General features: G+C 43.8%; 1 protein-coding gene across 1 annotated transcript; it reads right to left on the reverse strand.

The window, feature by feature from the left end:
• Window positions 1-501: 501 nt before the first annotated feature.
• On the reverse strand, window positions 502-7,332 carry ACBD7 (acyl-CoA binding domain containing 7). Its single transcript, XM_033850338.1, is given in 4 exon segments — window positions 502-577; window positions 663-723; window positions 831-1,002; window positions 7,183-7,332. Coding segments are annotated over 4 exon segments (459 nt in total).
• Window positions 7,333-17,907: the final 10,575 nt, after the last annotated feature.

Consider the following 17,907-nt stretch of genomic DNA (forward strand, 5'->3'; position numbering starts at 1 on the left):
GGACTGGAACCAGGTGTGCCTGTGACTGCCAAAGCCCTGTGTAAGTGTGAAACCCAGTGCTACACAGTGAAACAAAGAGTCTTGTGATTAGTTCTTAATAAACTGTTCTGATTATACCAGTAAGACCACCTCACTGCAGAAAAAACAGAAGCCAAAAGAACAGCTGTTAATGTCTTTAGGCAAAACTTAGTAAGTTAAGTCCCCTACATACGAACGAGTTGCATTCTGACAGTGCGTCCGTAAGTCCAATTTGGTCATAAGTCCAACAACGTACCATCAGAGCAACACTTTTTTAAAAAGAACTTTTAAAAATCACCTGAAAATTTAAAAATTTCATTAAATATGTAGTTTCAGCATACCTCTAAATAGGAATTACAATTCATGTTACTAGCAAAAATATGGATGATACATAAAGAGTTAACCGTGCATTTCTCCCCAAAATATTAGGTCACGGTACCATTATGAAGTCTTCAAAAGGAAAATTTTCTCACATACTGAATTCTATATTCCATATTTTTCTATTAGCTCTTTTGCTTTAGAAATACAGGCACTCATGGCATCTGCCTTTGATAATCCTAGAAAGATACAAACAGATTGACTCACTGACCGATGTTATTGGGAAATTAAGAAGGTTTGTTTCACTTATTTACAAATTAACCACCTTGCTGAGGTTCCAAGCTTCCCACTTAGCCTTGCCTTTTAGATTTAACAGTCCTGGACACTCTGCCAAAAGGAGGACAGATATATTTTCAGGGTTACTTTTTACTCTATGCTTCTAGAAATACTGTTCAGTGAAACGTATTGTTATTTTTTAAATGACAACCCAGTACCAGTATCTACATCTCCAATTACAGATTGTTTGTAGAGCCCATAGGGTTCTTTTAGTTCCTCATCATCTGGCCTGGTTTTCAGCTTCCTCATGTCTTTGGCTGCCTTTTCAAAATCAGCCTAAAGCAAAAAGGCACAAAGTGTGCATTTGCTAACTTTCGGCAGGTCCATCTGCTTTGGGGAAACGTAAAGAGGAGGAGGGAGCTTTCAAACAGAAATGAACTATTACTGCTCTGGTTCCACCAGAATTATCCTAACCTATTTTAATTCGTGGACACTTCTCCTGGTCCTTACCTGCTACATAGACAATGTACCCACGTATTAGATACGGAGAACTAAATAAAATTCTTAACACATTACTGACCACAGACGTATTAACACATCTTTTGTTACCCGAATGTTATTGACCAGAGACATTTCAATATTCATTTACGTAACAAATCGCTGGCCACAGGTGTTAGTTTCTGCAAAAATCTCCTGGTCAACAATGAGTTAATATTTAAAATGTTTAATTTATCTATGTTTAAAAACTGAAGAAGACATGAATAAATGGAAAGATATTCTATGTGCATGGATAGGAAGAATTAATAGTAGTAAAATGTTCATCCTACCCAAAGTCATCTATCAATACAAATTCAACTCAATCCCTATCAAAATTCCAATGGCATTTTTCACAGAAATAGAAAAAGCAATCCTAAAATGTGTATGGAGCCACAAAAGCCAAAGCAATCTTGAGAAAGAAGAACAAAGTTGGAGGCATCATAATTCCTGATTTCAAACAATATTACAAGCTATAGTAAGCAAAACAGTATGGTATTGGCATAAAAACAGACACATAGATCAATGAAACAGACTCAAGAGCCCAGAAATAAACCCTTTGTAATTTATGACAAAGGAGCCAAGAATATACAATGGGGAAAGGACGGTGTCTTCAATTAACGGTGCTGAGAAAACTGAAGAGAACATGCAAAAAAAAAAATGAAACTGGACCCCACCTTACACCATATACAAAAATCAACTCAAAACGAATTAAAAATTTGAACGTAAGGCTTAAAACTGTAAAACAACTAGAAAAAGACAGAGAATAAGCTCCTTAACATCAATCTTAATGATTTATTTTGGATTTGACACCAAGAGTAAAACTAGCTAAAGCAAAAATAAACAAAATGAAAAGGCTGAGTGGGACAAAATATTTGCAAATCATATGTCTAAGGGGCCTTTGAATATATATATTCAAAATATATAAAGAACTCATATGACTCAAAAGCAAAAAAAAAAAAAAAAAAAAAAGCAAAAGGAAACAATTTGATTTAAAAATAGCCAGGAGATTTTTCCACAGAAGACATACAGGTGGCCACACCATTAACCAACACAGAAATGTAAATCAAAACAACAGTGAGATATCACGTCATACCTGTCAGAATGGCTATCATCTAAGAGACAAGAAATAACAAACGTTGAGGAGGGTGTGGAGAAAAGGAAACCCTATACGCTGTTGGTGGGACTGTAAATTGGTGCAGGCACTGTGGAAAACAGTATGAAGTTTCCTCAAAAAATTTAAAAAATAACTACCATACGATCCAGCAATCCCACTTCTGGGTATTTATCTAAAGGAAATGAAATCACTATCTCAAAGGGATATCTGCACCCACTGTGTACACTGCAGCTGTATTTACAATAGCCAAGACATGGAAGCAACCTAAGTATCCGTTGATGGATGAATGGATAAAGAATGTTTTATATATATATATATATATATATATATATATATATATATATATATATATATAAAATATTCCATTATATAGATATAACAGAATATTAATCAACCATGAAAAAGAAGGAGCTATCGGGCTTCCCTGGTGGTGCAGTGGTTGGGAGTCCGCCTGCCGATGCAGGGGACGCGGGTTCGTGCCCCAGCCCGGGAAGATCCCACATGCCGCGGAGCGGCTGGGCCCGTGAGCCATGGCCACTGAGCCTGTGCTCCGCAACGGGAGAGGCCACAACAGTGAGAGGCCCACGTACCACAAAAAAAAAAAAAAAAAAAAAAAGAAGGAGCTATCGACATTTGCAACAATATGGATGGACTTGGAGGACATTATGCTAAGTGAAATAAGTCAGACGCAGAAAGATAAATACTGTATGGTCTCACTTATATGTGGAATCTAAAAATAAAAAGAAATTAATAGAAACAGAGAGCAAATCGGTAGTTGCCAGAGGTGGGGGGAAGAATGGTTGAAGATGGTGAAAAGGTAAAAGAAAAACATGCAAAAAAATTATATCTGAGAAATTCCAACGCAAAGTTTTTCTCATAAGTTAGAAGTATATAAATACAAGTTTCTATTAATTTTTTTAGATGGCATTTCCTTCACTTTCTTGATCACCCTCATGAGCACGTCCTCCTCTTCTTCCAAAATCTACACTTTGCTGTATGCAATAGCTTTGCTGCCAATGAATATCTTTGTCCAGGGCATTCATCTCCCAGCGCCTCTCTGCCCACATGCTTCAACAGCAGTATTATTTATACCTATTGAGTGGACTAGCTAGTTTCTGAGGGTAGTACTTCTGATTGCGCTGAGTTGCCTGTATAGATTCCTTTAAAAATTGAGACCAAAACTTCTAAGACTTATTTCAATTGATTTCCAGAAAAGAGAAGTTGTTCAGTCAACTTAGCTGATTAGTAAAAAGAAACTGACTTCCCAGAAATTCTGTATATAAATATACTGAATAATAAACCTGTCCTCCCCATTCATGACTTACCTCTGAAAACCCTGACCTGCCTAGTTCCCAAGCCACTAGGGCTGGCCGAGGGTTCTCAGCCCGGGGCTCGGCCAGCAGCCATCCCCTTCCCCTGTACTGTTCCACATAGGGATAAGGTGCTCCTAGCAGATTTATTCCTTTCTCCTTTTAACCTCTTAGTTTATATACAAAGGCTTTGCTGATTACTTTGAACAATGGAATTGTTCCATTCTTTTTTTTCTCCATTTTTCCCCATTCTTTTCTTTTTTCCATTCTTGTGTTATTTGTTTGAAATCAGGAGTAAGCGGGAATTGTCAGCAGCCTGTGTATGAAACAAGAGAGGTTCAAAGAAGCATTCTACCCCTACCTACTACTTTCCTTCTTTGAAGCCAGAGCTCCCTTTTGATCCAAAGACCTGGTAGAGAAAGTGGAGAGACCACTGTGACATCAGAATCCCTGTGATCTCAGCAGAGTTGCTGGGTAAAACTTCCATCAACCTCCAAAGACAGGACAGTAGCACAACTAGAATAGTTGTATTGCGATGAACAAAAATCACTTGTAAGCCAGAGACAAGTGTCTCTACCCTAAATATCCTTGAAAATAGCCCAGCCACCTAATCAATCTTTATGGGGATCTGAGAAGTGTGGGTACATGTGACTAGGATGAAGCACAGACCCCCTGCCTCATCTGAGTTTTTTTCTAGGAAATTGTCAGCTGCTTTATAGATAATATCATGGTTAAGAACACAAGCCCTGGACCTAGACTGCCTTGGTTTGACTCTCAGCTTCAGCACTTAAGAGCTGGGTGGGTGGTGGTCTTGGGCAGGTTACTTAACCTCTGTGTGTCTGTTTCTTCATCTGAAATATGGGACAATATGCTACAATACCACCACCCACCCACTTGTAAAACTTATTTATGAGGATATAAGTTGACAACAACACACGCAAAATATTTTAAATAGTGCCTGGCACATAATGAGTGTTCAATAAAGTACAGCTGCTACAATTTTTATTATAAGGCTTTTTGAAAAAAAAAGTTCTAGAATAAAATGCAAAAAGTACTTGCAATGAAACAAGATGTGAAAAGTGCCTTTTATGACTTAACAAATGTTAGTATACACTCAGCTTTTAGAAAACAATGAATAGAAAATATATACTAAAACGTGTCAATACTAATTGCCTCTGATTATTGGTAAGTTTCCTGTTTGTTTGTTTACTGTCTGTACTCTCTAAATTTCCTATAATGTGCACATATCGTGTCTATAACAAGGACAAAGTTAAAATGCCACATTACTGCCCTCAGCTTCCTAAGGGCAGAGCAGGGCTAGGCTGTCCAGAGGCATAGGGATCCTCCCCTGCAGGGTTGGCAGGCATCTCAGGTGTTGTTTGCTGTCAAGTCTCATGCCATTTTCCAATGACAGCAACTCAGTGCCTTTTGGCAAGCTAAGACTCGATTAGAATTCTAAGGCTTCTTAAAAACCATGCTAAGTCTCTGCCTTCCAGGAAAGAGTTTCTGGAAAATTGTGCTTCACGTTTTGAGGGTAGGGAACCATTTGGTGATCCCATGAATGTCTCGGACCCGCTCCACACAAGGATGCAGCCCCTGACAGTTTCCCAGGCAATTTCAGGGGTCCCCTCCCTCCTCCCTCCCCAGGTAGAGAGAAGCCCATTCCAGAGCAGGGCCCAGGACCGCTCTTCCTCTCCAGCATGCCCTTCCCTAGCGTCCCGACTTGATACACTCCTGCTGTACGTGGTAGTTCCACTGTACAGCTCCCCCAGTCCAACCATGACGAGCTGCCGTGGGAAAAACATCGGCCTTGCATCAGGAACCTGGATTTGAATCTAGCTTTGAGACACACTGCCACGGGACTCTGCACAAGCAATGAAGTTCCTCTGAGATTCAGCTTCGGCCAAAAAAAGGATAATATCAACCTCAGCAGGGAAGTGTGAGGATTAAACAAGATTAATAACGTAGATAGTCTTGATTTCATTCTGTTAACTCTGCCCACCCAGAGCTCATCACTTGTATCGTACTATTCGCCACGCATCGAACACCCCTGATGGGCCAGGCCTTGGCGGAGCACACAGGGGTGAGCAGGGAAGCCGGCTCTCACAGATCTCGGCATCTAGCGGGAGATGAGCAGGTCACAGTGACCTGGGATACCTGCTCTAACGGAGGAGCAGTGGGTGCTCTGGGACCACAGAGGAAGGAGCAGCAGCGGGTGTGGAAGAAGCTTCGCAGAGGAGATGGTGCTTAGCTGAGCCTGGGGGGTCAGCGCCTGGGGGATGGACAGAGGCAGGGAAGGGTTGCAGGCAGCCCCGGACAGCACTTATTAGGACCCGGCACAAAGTCTGCTGGAAACGTATTTATTTGTTCCCCCACGCAACCATGCTAGAGGACAGGCACAAACATTCATCTTGGTAGCAAGAGCCTCGGCAGGTGGTAGGAACCCATCTGAGCCCTGCGCCTCCTTGTTGAAGGAATGCATGATGCGTGAGTGGATATTAGGAGGGCCTGAGAGTTACCATAGGTGAGCCACAGCTTTAGACGTACAGCTGTTTACATTCGATTCCAAGCATTCTGGGCCAAAGGGAAAGTTTCATGTTCCCGCGCTGCTGTAGAGCTGGGCTCAGTGCTTTTGGTGAGCAATTTCAGCCTCCGCTGAGCTGACTCTCCTGGAGCTGGGTCCTCAGCATCCCGGCTGAATGTGCGTGCACTTCATTTCCCCCGCATCTGTACTCGAGGCTCTTCAAAACAACTGCCTGAAGGCCTCTCCTCAGACCTTCTGTTCATGTTTTCAGGTTTCACAAGGCCCCCTGACCCCGCCCCTAATGTAGCAGTGACCCCCGTGTCACCACCGACACTCGCATCGGGTGCATCCTGCCATGCACCCAATGCAGACATTTAAAACATTTTAAAGAATATTTAGTTTTGACAAAACGCTCATAATACAAAAAAAAAGAGCAAAACTATATAAATAGCAAAATCGGTATGTGTATAAACACGCACATATATATGCACATGCGCACATAGACAGTTAACGTGGTTATTATCACTTGGGTGAAGGAATACCTGATGGTTTTACCTTATATTTGTGCTTTCCTGCAAATTTCCACACTGAACATTTTTTTCCCAAAGATCATAAAAACAGTATTTTTAGATCGTGGTTTTCCAGACTGCACTTGCCTGGGAGAGCCCCTGGACACACCAAGGAACAAGGGGCGCGGGTGAGACCGCAGGCGCCTACACCTTCTTCTCCAGGATGGGAAGAGCCGGAGGATCTTCCCGGAGCAACTCGGCGCCCGCCCTCCCCCTCGGCCCATGCCTATTTTGCGTCTAACCAATCCCCGGGGTTCACAAGAGTTGCCATAGGGAGCTAGGTTCGCCGTCAACAGCTGGCACCACCGCTGGCTACCGGCAACCACGGGGCGGTCGCGATGGGGTGGGCGTGTCTCGGGGTCCCCGCAGACGGCTTGCGGGGGCGAGCACCCTGGGCTGCCCGAAGCGCCGTGCCATCCGGGGGGGTATCACGCCGGCCCCACGCCCCACTCGAGCGCTTCCCTGCAGGAAGCACGCCTCTCCCCACCCCCCGCGGCCGACGCACCCCCAGCTCACCTGCGGGGACACGGTTGCGCGACGCCCGAACGCTGCGCCACCCCAGGCGCTGGGCTCCCCCGACGCCGCGGCCCGCCGCTCCTTAAAGGGCAGCGCGCCTCCGCCCGCCGGTTCCCATTGGCCGTGCTCTCGGGCCCGCCCGTCTCCCATTGGTCGCTGCCCTTGGAGAGCGGGGCTGGGCGGTGAGCGGCGCCCGCCCTGCCCGCGGCGCCTGGCTGGGCAAAGCTAAGGGACAGGAATTCAAATGAGTTCTACTCCGCCTCTGGCTCGCTGCCCTATTCTTTCTCAAGAGGTTGTTTGCAGGAAATCCAGAGAGGTCTGTCTCCCTGGGGCACGGACCTCACTTGGGATTTCTTTTGATATGTATCTCTGTCCTCTGCATGATTCCTAAAAACCTGGAAGGCAGGCAGGTGTTTCTTCAGACCTCTCTGGTCTCCCCACCGGTCTCTACGCACAGCCCATCAGGAATGAAAAAGGCTGGTGGTAGTTTGTCTCTTTTCTCCTCGTTAGGCCACTTAGATTCTGAATACGCGCTGCAAACACCCCGAATTAGGGTAAAAAGCACAGGACTCTTCAAGTTGACCCCATTCTCCAGGGGAACAAACCCAGTGTCACTCCAAGTCTGCAGACACAGAATGGGGTTTTGATTCACATTTGATTAAATTTTCAAAGAACTGGAACTGCATTTTCTGGTCTTCCGAGGAGTTCATTTCGGACTCTATATTTACATAGAAGCCTTAGTGGGGCAAAGTGACTGGAAGAAACGGCAAACTTAGTTTTAAGAAAGTTATTGATTTGAAATGTCTAACAATGCAACAACGTATAGCAATTCGAGGCCCCGAAACACCGTAGCTTGTTTTTGCATAAAATTACATTTAAAAATTATTTGCTATTTTTTCATGTAAATCCCTTGATTTTTTATTTTCTCCTCGAAAATATTTCCATGGTGAAATCAATGAGTTTCCAAATAAAGAACAAAAACAAATTTTAGAAAAATATACTGGGGGGAATTCCCTGGCAGTCCAGTGGTTAGGACTCTGCACTTTCACTGCTGAGGGCCCCATTCGATCCCTGGTGATCCCTGGTTGGGGAACTAAAATCCCACAAGCCTTGTGGCGTGGCCAAAAAAAAAGAAAAGAAGAGAAAGAAAAATGTACTGGGCAGGATTTTTTTTTTCTTTCTAATTTCCCGACTATGAGAAACACAAAGGCGCAAAGGAAACAGCAGCTTAAGAACAGCGAGCGCTCTTGTCTGCTGGGGAGAGCCCTGTTTATCAGTGTGTCAGCAGGGAAATACTGCAGTGAGGTCCAATATCGGTGTGCATTTGCAGCCGAGATAATTTGGCATTATAGTCATTAAAAGAAATCGGAAGAAGAGGAGAGAAAAGATATTTTTTTATCCTCCATTTATCCTCCATTTTATCCTCTGAGTCTAGAAGGTTCTTTTAAGAACTCTTTTCAAAACATGTTCTTCTCTTACCATCCTCCGACTGGATGCCAGAGCCATTGATGGCCTGTCTCAAGGAGCAAAAAGAAAGAGACAATGGAAACACTGGTGTCCTCTATTCAGCGATAATAACATACTAGGTATAGTGAAAACTCAGCTTTGTGGAACCCTTAGGGAGTCAGTCAAGTTGGACAATCAAGTTCTTTTTTTTTTTACTATGTAATTAAATATTGATTATAAACCAGTATGCATACATACATAAGTAAAATTTTAAAAATAAAGGGCACATGTATGAACATACCGCCAGTTTAAGAAACAGAACATTCCCTTTACCTTTGTGACTCTCCTCTTTCCAATCCATCCTATCTGCCTTATTCATTCATTCATTCATTCAAATAGTTACTGAGTGCCACCATGAGCCAGGCACCATTCTAGGTTTCTGAGAATCATCAGTCAGCAAAACAAACAAGGATCCCTATCCCTGTGTCACATCCTGGTAGGGGATGACAGATAATAAACACATATAATAAGCCAATTATATAGTCTATTAAAAGATGTTAGGTGATAGGTGTTATTTTTAAAAAGAGCAGAGCAAAGGGATGGAGGATCTTGTGTATGTGGAGTGAGGAGATGACTTGCAACTGTAAATACGGTGATCAGGGTATGCCTCTTGGGAAGATGACATTTGAGTAAAAACTGAAGGAGATGGGGGAGCGGACCTGGAAGATCCCTGGGGAAGTGTTTCCCTTGCAAAAGCAGCGTCCGGTACAAAGTCCCTAAGGAATGAGCTTCCTGGCAGATGTGAGGAACAGCGAGGGGCCAGCGTGGCCAGAGCAGAGGAGCAAGAGAGGAGGTAAGAGCGAAAGAGATGGAGACCAGATCATATGAGACCTTGCACAAAGGCATCTGGCTTCAAGCGGGAGTGAAACAGAACCACTGAATGGTTTTGAGTGAGGACTGACATGATCTGACTTACTTTTTTAAAGGATCACTCCTGTTGCTATGACTACAAAGAACACGGTTGGAAGCAAGATTCTTACTGTAATAATAATCCAGGGGAGAACTTATGGGGGTCTCCAACTCAGGTCGTAGCAGCAGAGGTAGTGAGAAGTCGTTCAGATTCTGGATGTATTTTGAAGGTAGAGTCAACAGGAGTCCCTGAGAGATTCTACGTGCAATGTGAGAAAGAGAGGCGTCAGGATAACTCCAAGATGCTTGCCCTGAGTAACCGGAAGGACCATAGGTGGAGTAGGCTTGGTGGGGTGGCAAAGATCAGAAGTGGAGTTTTGGACATGCTGCGTTTGAGATATCAGACATCCAAGTGGAGACGCCGAATAGGCAGGTAGATATTCAAGTCTCGACTGGGCTGGGTATATAAATCTGGGACTCATGGTCATAGAGATGGTGTTTAGAACCTGGAGACAGGATGGCCCTAGAAAAGAAATGTGTATAGAGGAGAAAAGGAGAGAGAACTGAGGAGTGAGCCATGGGAAATCCCAACACCAAATGTTTGGGGAGAAGAGGAAGAAGGAGCAAAGGAGGCAGAGAAGTGATCACTCAAGTAAGAGAAAAACCAAGAGAATGCGGTGTTGAGAAAGCTTAAGGAGTGAGAAAGTGTGTTAGGTTAGATGAGAACTGAGAATTAACAACGGGATTTAGGTCATTGTCAAGATCACTGATGACCTAAAGGGACGTTGTGATGCAGTCATCGCGGGAGGGGGGCAAGCCTGATTAGAGTGGGTTTAGGAGCAAACATGAGGGGCAACATAGAATAGTTAGAATCGTTTTTTGGCCTCTGCATTTGTTTTTCCCTCCACCTACACCACACTGTCTTCTTTTTTGGGGGGTGGGGGGTGCGTTGTGTCTTTGTTTCTGCCACACGGGCTTTCTCTAGTTGCGGCGAGCGGGGGCTACTCTTCGTTGCGGTGCACGGGCTTCTCATTGCGGTGCCTTCTCTTGTTGCGGAGCATAGGCTCTAGGTGAGCGGGCTTCAGTAGTTGTGGTGCACGTGGGATCTTCCCAGACCAGGGACCGAACCTGTGTCCCCTGAATTGGCAGGCGGATTCCTTTTTTTTTTTTTTTAACACCTTTATTGGAGTATAATTGCTTTACAATGGTGTGTTAGTTTCTGCTGTATAACAAAGTGAATCAGCTATACATATACATATATCCCCATATCCCCTCCCTCTTGCGTCTCCCTCCCACCCTCCCTATCCCACCCCTCTAGGTGGTCACAAAGCACTGAGCTGATCTCCCTGTGCTATGCTGTTGCTTCCCACTAGCTATCTATTTTACGTTTGGTAGTGTGTATATGTCCATGCCTCTCTCTCACTTCGTCTCAGCTTACTCTTCCCCTCCCCGTGTCCTCACGTCCATTCTCTACGTCTGCATCTTTATTCCTGTCCTGCCCCTAGGTTCTTCAGAACCCTTTTTTTTTTTTTTAGATTCCATATATATGTGTTCGCATATGGTATTTGTTTTTCTCTTTCTGACTTACTTCACTCTGTATGACAGACTCTAGGTCCATCCACCTCACTACAAATAACTCATTTTCGTTTCCTTTTATGGCTGAGTAATGTTCCATTGTATATATGTGCCACATCTTCTTTATCCATTCATCTGTCGATGAACACTTAGGTTGCTTCCATGTCCTGGCTATTGTAAATAGAGCTGCAATGAACATTGTGGTACATGACTCTTTTTGAATTATGGTTTTCTCAGGGTAGATGCCCAGTAGTGGGATTGCTGGGTCACATGGTAGTTCTATTTTTAGTTTTTTTGAGGACCCTCCATACTGTTCTCCATAGTGGCTGTACCAATTTACATTCCCACCAACAGTGCAAGAGGGTTCCCTTTTCTCCACACCCTCTCCAGCATTTATTCTTTGTAGATTTTTTGATGACGGCCATTCTGACCAGTGTGAGGTGATACCTCATTGTAGTTTTGATTTGCATTTCACTAATGATTAATGATGTTGAGCATCCTTTCATGTGTTTGTTGGCAATCTGTATGTCTTCTTTGGAGAAATATCTATTTAAGTCTTCTGCCCATTTTTGGATTGGGTTGTTTGTTTTTTTGATATTGAGCTTCATGAGCTGCTTGTAAATTTTGGCGATTAATCCTTTGTCAGTTGCTTCATTTGCAAATATTTTCTCCCATTCTGAGGGTTGTTTATGGTTTCCTTTGCTGTGCAAAAGCTTTTGAGTTTCATTAGGTCCCCTTTGTTTATTTTTGTTTTTATTTCCATTTCTCTAGGAGGGGGGTCAGAAAGGATCTTGCTGTGATTTTGTCATAGAGTGTTCTGGTAGGCGGATTCTTAACCACTGCGTCACCAGGGAAGCCCCCATCACACTGTCTTAATCATTAAAGCCTCTCAATTTTGTTCTTCAGGAAGGATTGTCTTTGGCACTTTGCTCTTCTATAGAAATTTTAACATCCATGAGTCACGTTCCATAGAAGAAAGTTCTGGAATTTTTCTCGGCATTGCACTGAAACTCTAGCACAGAAAACAACTTGGCAAAGCATGCTCCCATTTTTGTATTCTGGAATTAATCACGTAGAATGTAAAAAATTACGAAGGAGAGGTCACCAAGCAGCCAGTGACATTTGAGCTGACTTTTTTCTTGCTGTCTCCCTCACTTCCAATCCCTGGGGTAAAAGCCCACTTTCGAAACACAAGGAAACTTGGCCGCTTATCCCATGGCTTCTCCACCCTGCAGCCACAGTTAGTGTCCTGTCATCCAAAGGGCATCCTGCACCCCTGCTGCCTGCATGTTTCAGGGACCTCCCAGCTCTCTTATGATAAACCCCAAACTCTTTTTGTCATACACGTGGCTCTAATGCTCGTCAGGCCCTCGGTAAAGCTCACCTATGAGATTTTCCCGGGAAGAACCCCTTCAGGGCTCTGATACGGTGCCATACTGCCATCTCGCCGCACTGGCTCCCCTCACCCACAAGCACGGGAGAAGAGCAGGCGAAGGACGAGCAGCAGAGGGAGGCGGCCCCGACGCAAACGGGGCTCCTGGAGGCTCGCGTCTCCCTGGAGCCTCCCGGCCACCTTTTGAAGGTGAAGCTGCAGTGAGTTTTGGAGGGAGTGCTTTCCAAGCCCGCGGACGTGTGGCTGTCCACTGAAACGGGACTGCGCTGAGCGATGGCTGTGACCAGCTGGACCCCTGCGCCAGGTCCTCTCGGCCGGGCTGCCCTGCATCCGGAGCAGCGCAGGTTTCCTGTTCAGCCCTCACTGGCCGCTGTTTCCTTCCAGCACCTGGTCGATCTTCTGCACCTTCTCCCTGGGCTCCGTGACGCTCATGATCTTCAAGTGTAGTGAGCGCGGCCTGGTCTCCCCACGTGTTTTCTTTTTCCCTGCCCCTGTTCTCGCTCCACGAGGTGTGAGTGCCTGCCATCGGCCTCTGCTTCAGGTTCCTTCTGACAAACCTGAAACACGGCTGTTTCAGGATGAACTTGAACTTGAAGCTGGTGACGAAGCCCCCTGCTGGTCCTTCGGAGGAAAGGCTGGGAGGGCTTATCCTTCGGAGGTTGCCCAGTGGATGGAGTTTCCTTTGGACACAGCCTGGGGCAAATTGGTTCTTTCTGTGGCTCTGCCACTACTTCCGATGTGTGGGTGGAAGAAGTGGCCAAAGGGACGCACTCGGGAGTCTGTGCTGGGCTGGGGACACATCCCAGCTTCCTTCTGTGGGGCACAGCCCTGAGGCCTCGGTGAGCTGCACTGCTTGGATCCCCATGCAGGCGTGGCTTTGTCAGGGAGGCTGGGGTGTGGAGGGGTGCAGAGGCCGTGGAGCCCTTGACCTTGGCACAGTTAGGCCACCACTAAACCGTGAGCTTGAGAGGACAAGCTTGAGGGCCAGTGCCAGAATTCAGAGGATGGCAAAGGGCAAGTACAGAAAGCCCTTGGGATTTTGCTGAGATGCTGTATAGGCAAATGAGCCAATCATGGAAAAGATCCGGACTTTAACGACAGATAGTAACTATTGAATAACGACTTTCAGGAGGATGCTTTGTTACCTGCAGACTGAAAAGGTCATTGATTTTGCAGCTCATCACTAAAGTTCTTCTAGTCACTGATTTTAAAATAACTGATTATTGTTTGTATAACAACTGTTATGTATGATATAGCAATCATCACACTGTGATGGTTAATTTTATGTGTCAACTTGACTGGCCCGATTAAACATTATTTCATTATTTCTTTGTGTGTCTCTGGGGGTGTTTCTGGATGCGATTAGCAGTTGAATCAGTGGACTCAGTAAAGTAGATCCCCCTCCCCAATGCAGGTGGGCATCATCCTATCCACTGAGGGCCTGAATAGAACAAAAGTCAGAGGAAGGAGGAATTTCCCCCCTTGATTCTTGCTTCTTGCTTCCCTGATTGAGCTGGGACATCCCATCTCACCTTCTCCTGCCCTTGGACTGGGATTCACACCATCAGCTCCCCTGATTGTCAGGCCATTGGGTTTAAACTGGAACGACATCACCAGCTTTCCTGGGTTCCCAGATGGCAGAGAGCAGATTGTGGCACATCTCAGGCTCCATAATTCACGTCTGTTATCTCCTACTGGTTCTGCTTCTCTGGAGAACTCTAATACACACACACAGAGCAAAGATTAGGATGCCACAGAGGGAAAGAAGAATCTGGTGCTCAATTCTCTTATATTCTTCTATTGACAAACTTTCTTGTTGCTAACTTTCTTTCATCAAAACATTGTGGCTAATGACATAACTTATCACCAAGTCTCTTAAATCATTCTTACATCATGGCAAGCATATAAATCTAACCACAGTCCAATTCTAGAATGAATATAAAAATAACGTTTTATATTCAAAGATCAAGTTGAGGTTCTACACGGTAAAATAACGGTAACAGCTACTATTAAAAAGTAAACTGATTAGAATAGGATACCAAATATGAGTTAAAGTGATAACTTGAAGACTATGCTTGGGAAATATGGGGAAAAAATGTTATATGGAAAGAAAATGACAACACAAAATTTAATCTATATTATTTAACAATGTAAGTGCACATTTAAATGTGAAACAAATTATAAGGAAACACTGAAAGGAAATGTGTTTTGAAGTAATTGGGTCATGGGACAATTATTTTTCTTTTTACTTTTTTGTTGCAATGTTTGTGTGATACAAACGGGAGAGAAATCACCTTTGAAATGTAGTCATTCATTTTAGCAAAATTTTTGTGGAAATTATATTGATTAGTCTTAAAATAGAACAGAAGCACTAAAATCATAGAGGCTCAATTTTTTTTTTTTTTTTTTCCGGTACGCGGCCCTCTCACTGTCGTGGCCTCTCCCGTTGCGGAGCACAGGCTCCGGACGCACAGGCTCAGCGGTCATGGCTCACGGGCCCAGCCGCTCCGCGGCATATGGGATCTTTCCAGACCGGGGCACGAACCCGCGTCCCCTGCATCGACAGGCGGACGCTCAACCACTGTACCACCAGGGAAGCCCGAGGCTTAATTTTTATTAACCTAATTCCTAATTCAGATTGTCACTAGATTAAGCAATTCCATTTACTAAGCAGTTTGTATGTGCCAGGCACTGTACTAAGCATTTTGAGTAGATTATTTCTTCTAATCCTCACAACAGGTACTATTTTTATCACTTCATAGACAGGGTTAATTAGGTTGCTTTAGGGTCATGTGACTAGTTAGTGATGAACTTAAGATCTTGACCTTAGCTGGTCTTGCTCCAGAGCCATGGGTGTAGTGGCTGCGAATTTTCATAGAGCAACTATAAGCAGAGAAGATGCTCAGGCTACAAGTCTGAAACCTTAGGGGTACAAAAACGTAGACATATTTTTTTCCCATTACTCTAGCATTTCAATCAGATACGTGTTTCTATTTGTCTTACAGCTTAAAAGCTAGATCTGAGAAGACTTTATTATTATTTTTTTAGATTTTAAAATACTTATCAGATTATTTTTAAAACATAAGATTCACAAATAGTTCATTCTTTTAAAATTATAATTACCTTCCAATTTGATTGAATAATTTCTCATCTTTTTATCCAAAAATTTCTACTGAGCTTTAAAACCTTATATTTGGTGGCATTACTTAAAATGTGATTTACGTTCATTATTTACCTTTGAAATGATACTTTATCATTTCTTAAATCAGCATGGGTTCATTGAATGTTTGAGAGGCACTCTGTAGGACTAAGTCATTAGCCTATAATTTTACAGTAGATGAAGTACTATGTTTTCATTACTTTGAAAAAAAAATAATGACTTTGCAGTTGACTCTTACATTTAACATTTTAATCTCAGCTTTGCCACCATTAAGTATAACTGTTTGCACTGACCACATAAGAAGCCAAAAAATTACTGGGTCCAAGGTTAATCTAATTCAATTTAAATCTAACAAAGATAACCATAATTAGCAATTTACCACAACAAAAGCCAGAGTTATTACTTTCAAAACTGTGTCGATTTGGGAGTAATTAGCCTTAAAATTTAAAACATTATTCTGGGGGTGCTGAAGCTCTTTCAAGAGTTTAATAGTTTCAAGGGTTGAGTGATTTATGAAGTCTAAGCTATTACCTAACACAGGTAACACTGTGGTTGGACCTACTGTCTGAATCTTTATAAATAGACCTTTTTTTCACTTGATCTGCCTTAGGATCTAGGGTCACAGCCTTTATCAGTGGTAGTATAAAGGCTAGTCCCCACCAAAAATTTTAAGTATTTTTAAAAATAAATTTATTTTATTTATTTTTATTTTTTGGCTGTGTTGGGTCTTCGTTGCTGCACGTGGGCTTTCTCTAATTGCAATGAGTGGGGACTACTCTTTGTTGCAGTGCACGGGCTTCTCATTGCGGTAGCTTCTCTTGTTGCAGACTACGGGCCCTAGCCATGCAAGCTTCAGTAGTTGCAGCATGCGGGCTCAGTAGTTGTGGCTCACGGGCTCTAGAGTGCAGGCTCAGTAGTTGTGGCACACGGGCTTAGTTGCTCCATGGCACGTGGGATATTCCCAGACCAGGGCTCGAACCCATGTCCCCTGCATTGGCAGGCAGATTCTTAACCACTGTGCCACAAAGGAAGCCCCAAAATTTTAAGTATTTATTAAAAAATCACAAGACACGAGTTTCTTGCCTTCCAATGCCCAAAACACCCATCTTGTTTCTAATGAATAAGGTGACATGATAGAAACATGATAGACATGATAGAAACAGGGCAGAGATGAATCAGGACAGTCAGTGACATTTCAAGAACAGAGAAATTCTGTTGGGCAACGAGGTCGGGCTGCCCAAAACTGTTTGTGATCTGAGACTAGTTTAGAACTGCATGTTTGCAACTCATCATGACGATTTCTCACTATTCATTTTATGAAACAAAAGCCTGTTGTTACACTCAAACTCGTAAATTCATTCTTTTTAATTTTTCTAATGGTGATTTTAAAAAAATTGCTCTTTACCCCGTCTAACCTGTAATACTCTGACCACACGCATAGCTTTCCGTTTTGTTTACGGCCAGTCAGGTACTATGTCGGTGATGAAAACTGAAAACACAGAAACTAGACCAAAGAATGGGAAACAAAACGAGCAGTGAAGAAGAGATTGAGAAAAGGAGGAAGATATTTAGAAGAGGAATAAAAGTGCTAAGTTAGACTGGAAAGGGAAAAGAAAGGGGGTAGGGAGGGAGGAAGCTCACTGGGTCAGAAGCAACCTAAGGTTTCGGTCTTGGTTCTCGACAAGGGTAAATCAACAGATTCAGACCCCTGACCTTGAAAGTGTTCTTCAGCTGACTTACAATTGCCCATGACTTCTCAGCGACTCCATTCGTAACCATTAAAGTCTCCATTGGCTGGAGTAGCCACAGCAGACATCTGGTGGAGTTTTCTGAACCGCTGTCGCAACTCAAGATAACCTTTATTCTCCTCTTTCCGGGGCTCAAGATCTCCTACATTGGTGCCTGTAAACACGTGGTTTCCTCAATCCACCTCCCCATTCCCCATTTATCTTGATTTCCACGGTGCCGGGGATTCGGCAGAGGCTCGGTGATGGGGGAACTGGGTCAGAATTTTGCGTCCCTTAGGCAAGCCAAAAGCAGAAAAGTGAGGGGCTCAGACTGCCAGGCACTGAAAGGTAGAAATTGGGTTAGAAGAAAGCGGCGTCAGCCGGCACCGCCAGGTTCCGGAGTCTAACCGCGGTACAATGCTCCCCAGACAGGGCAACCGGGAGAGCAGGTGGCCGGTTACCAGGCAACCTGAAGTCTCGCGAGACACACAATGCGCCTGCGCACTGCCGCTGGA

Source organism: Tursiops truncatus, chromosome 2 (assembly GCF_011762595.2).
Source record: "Tursiops truncatus isolate mTurTru1 chromosome 2, mTurTru1.mat.Y, whole genome shotgun sequence".
Lineage (NCBI taxonomy): Eukaryota > Metazoa > Chordata > Mammalia > Artiodactyla > Delphinidae > Tursiops > Tursiops truncatus.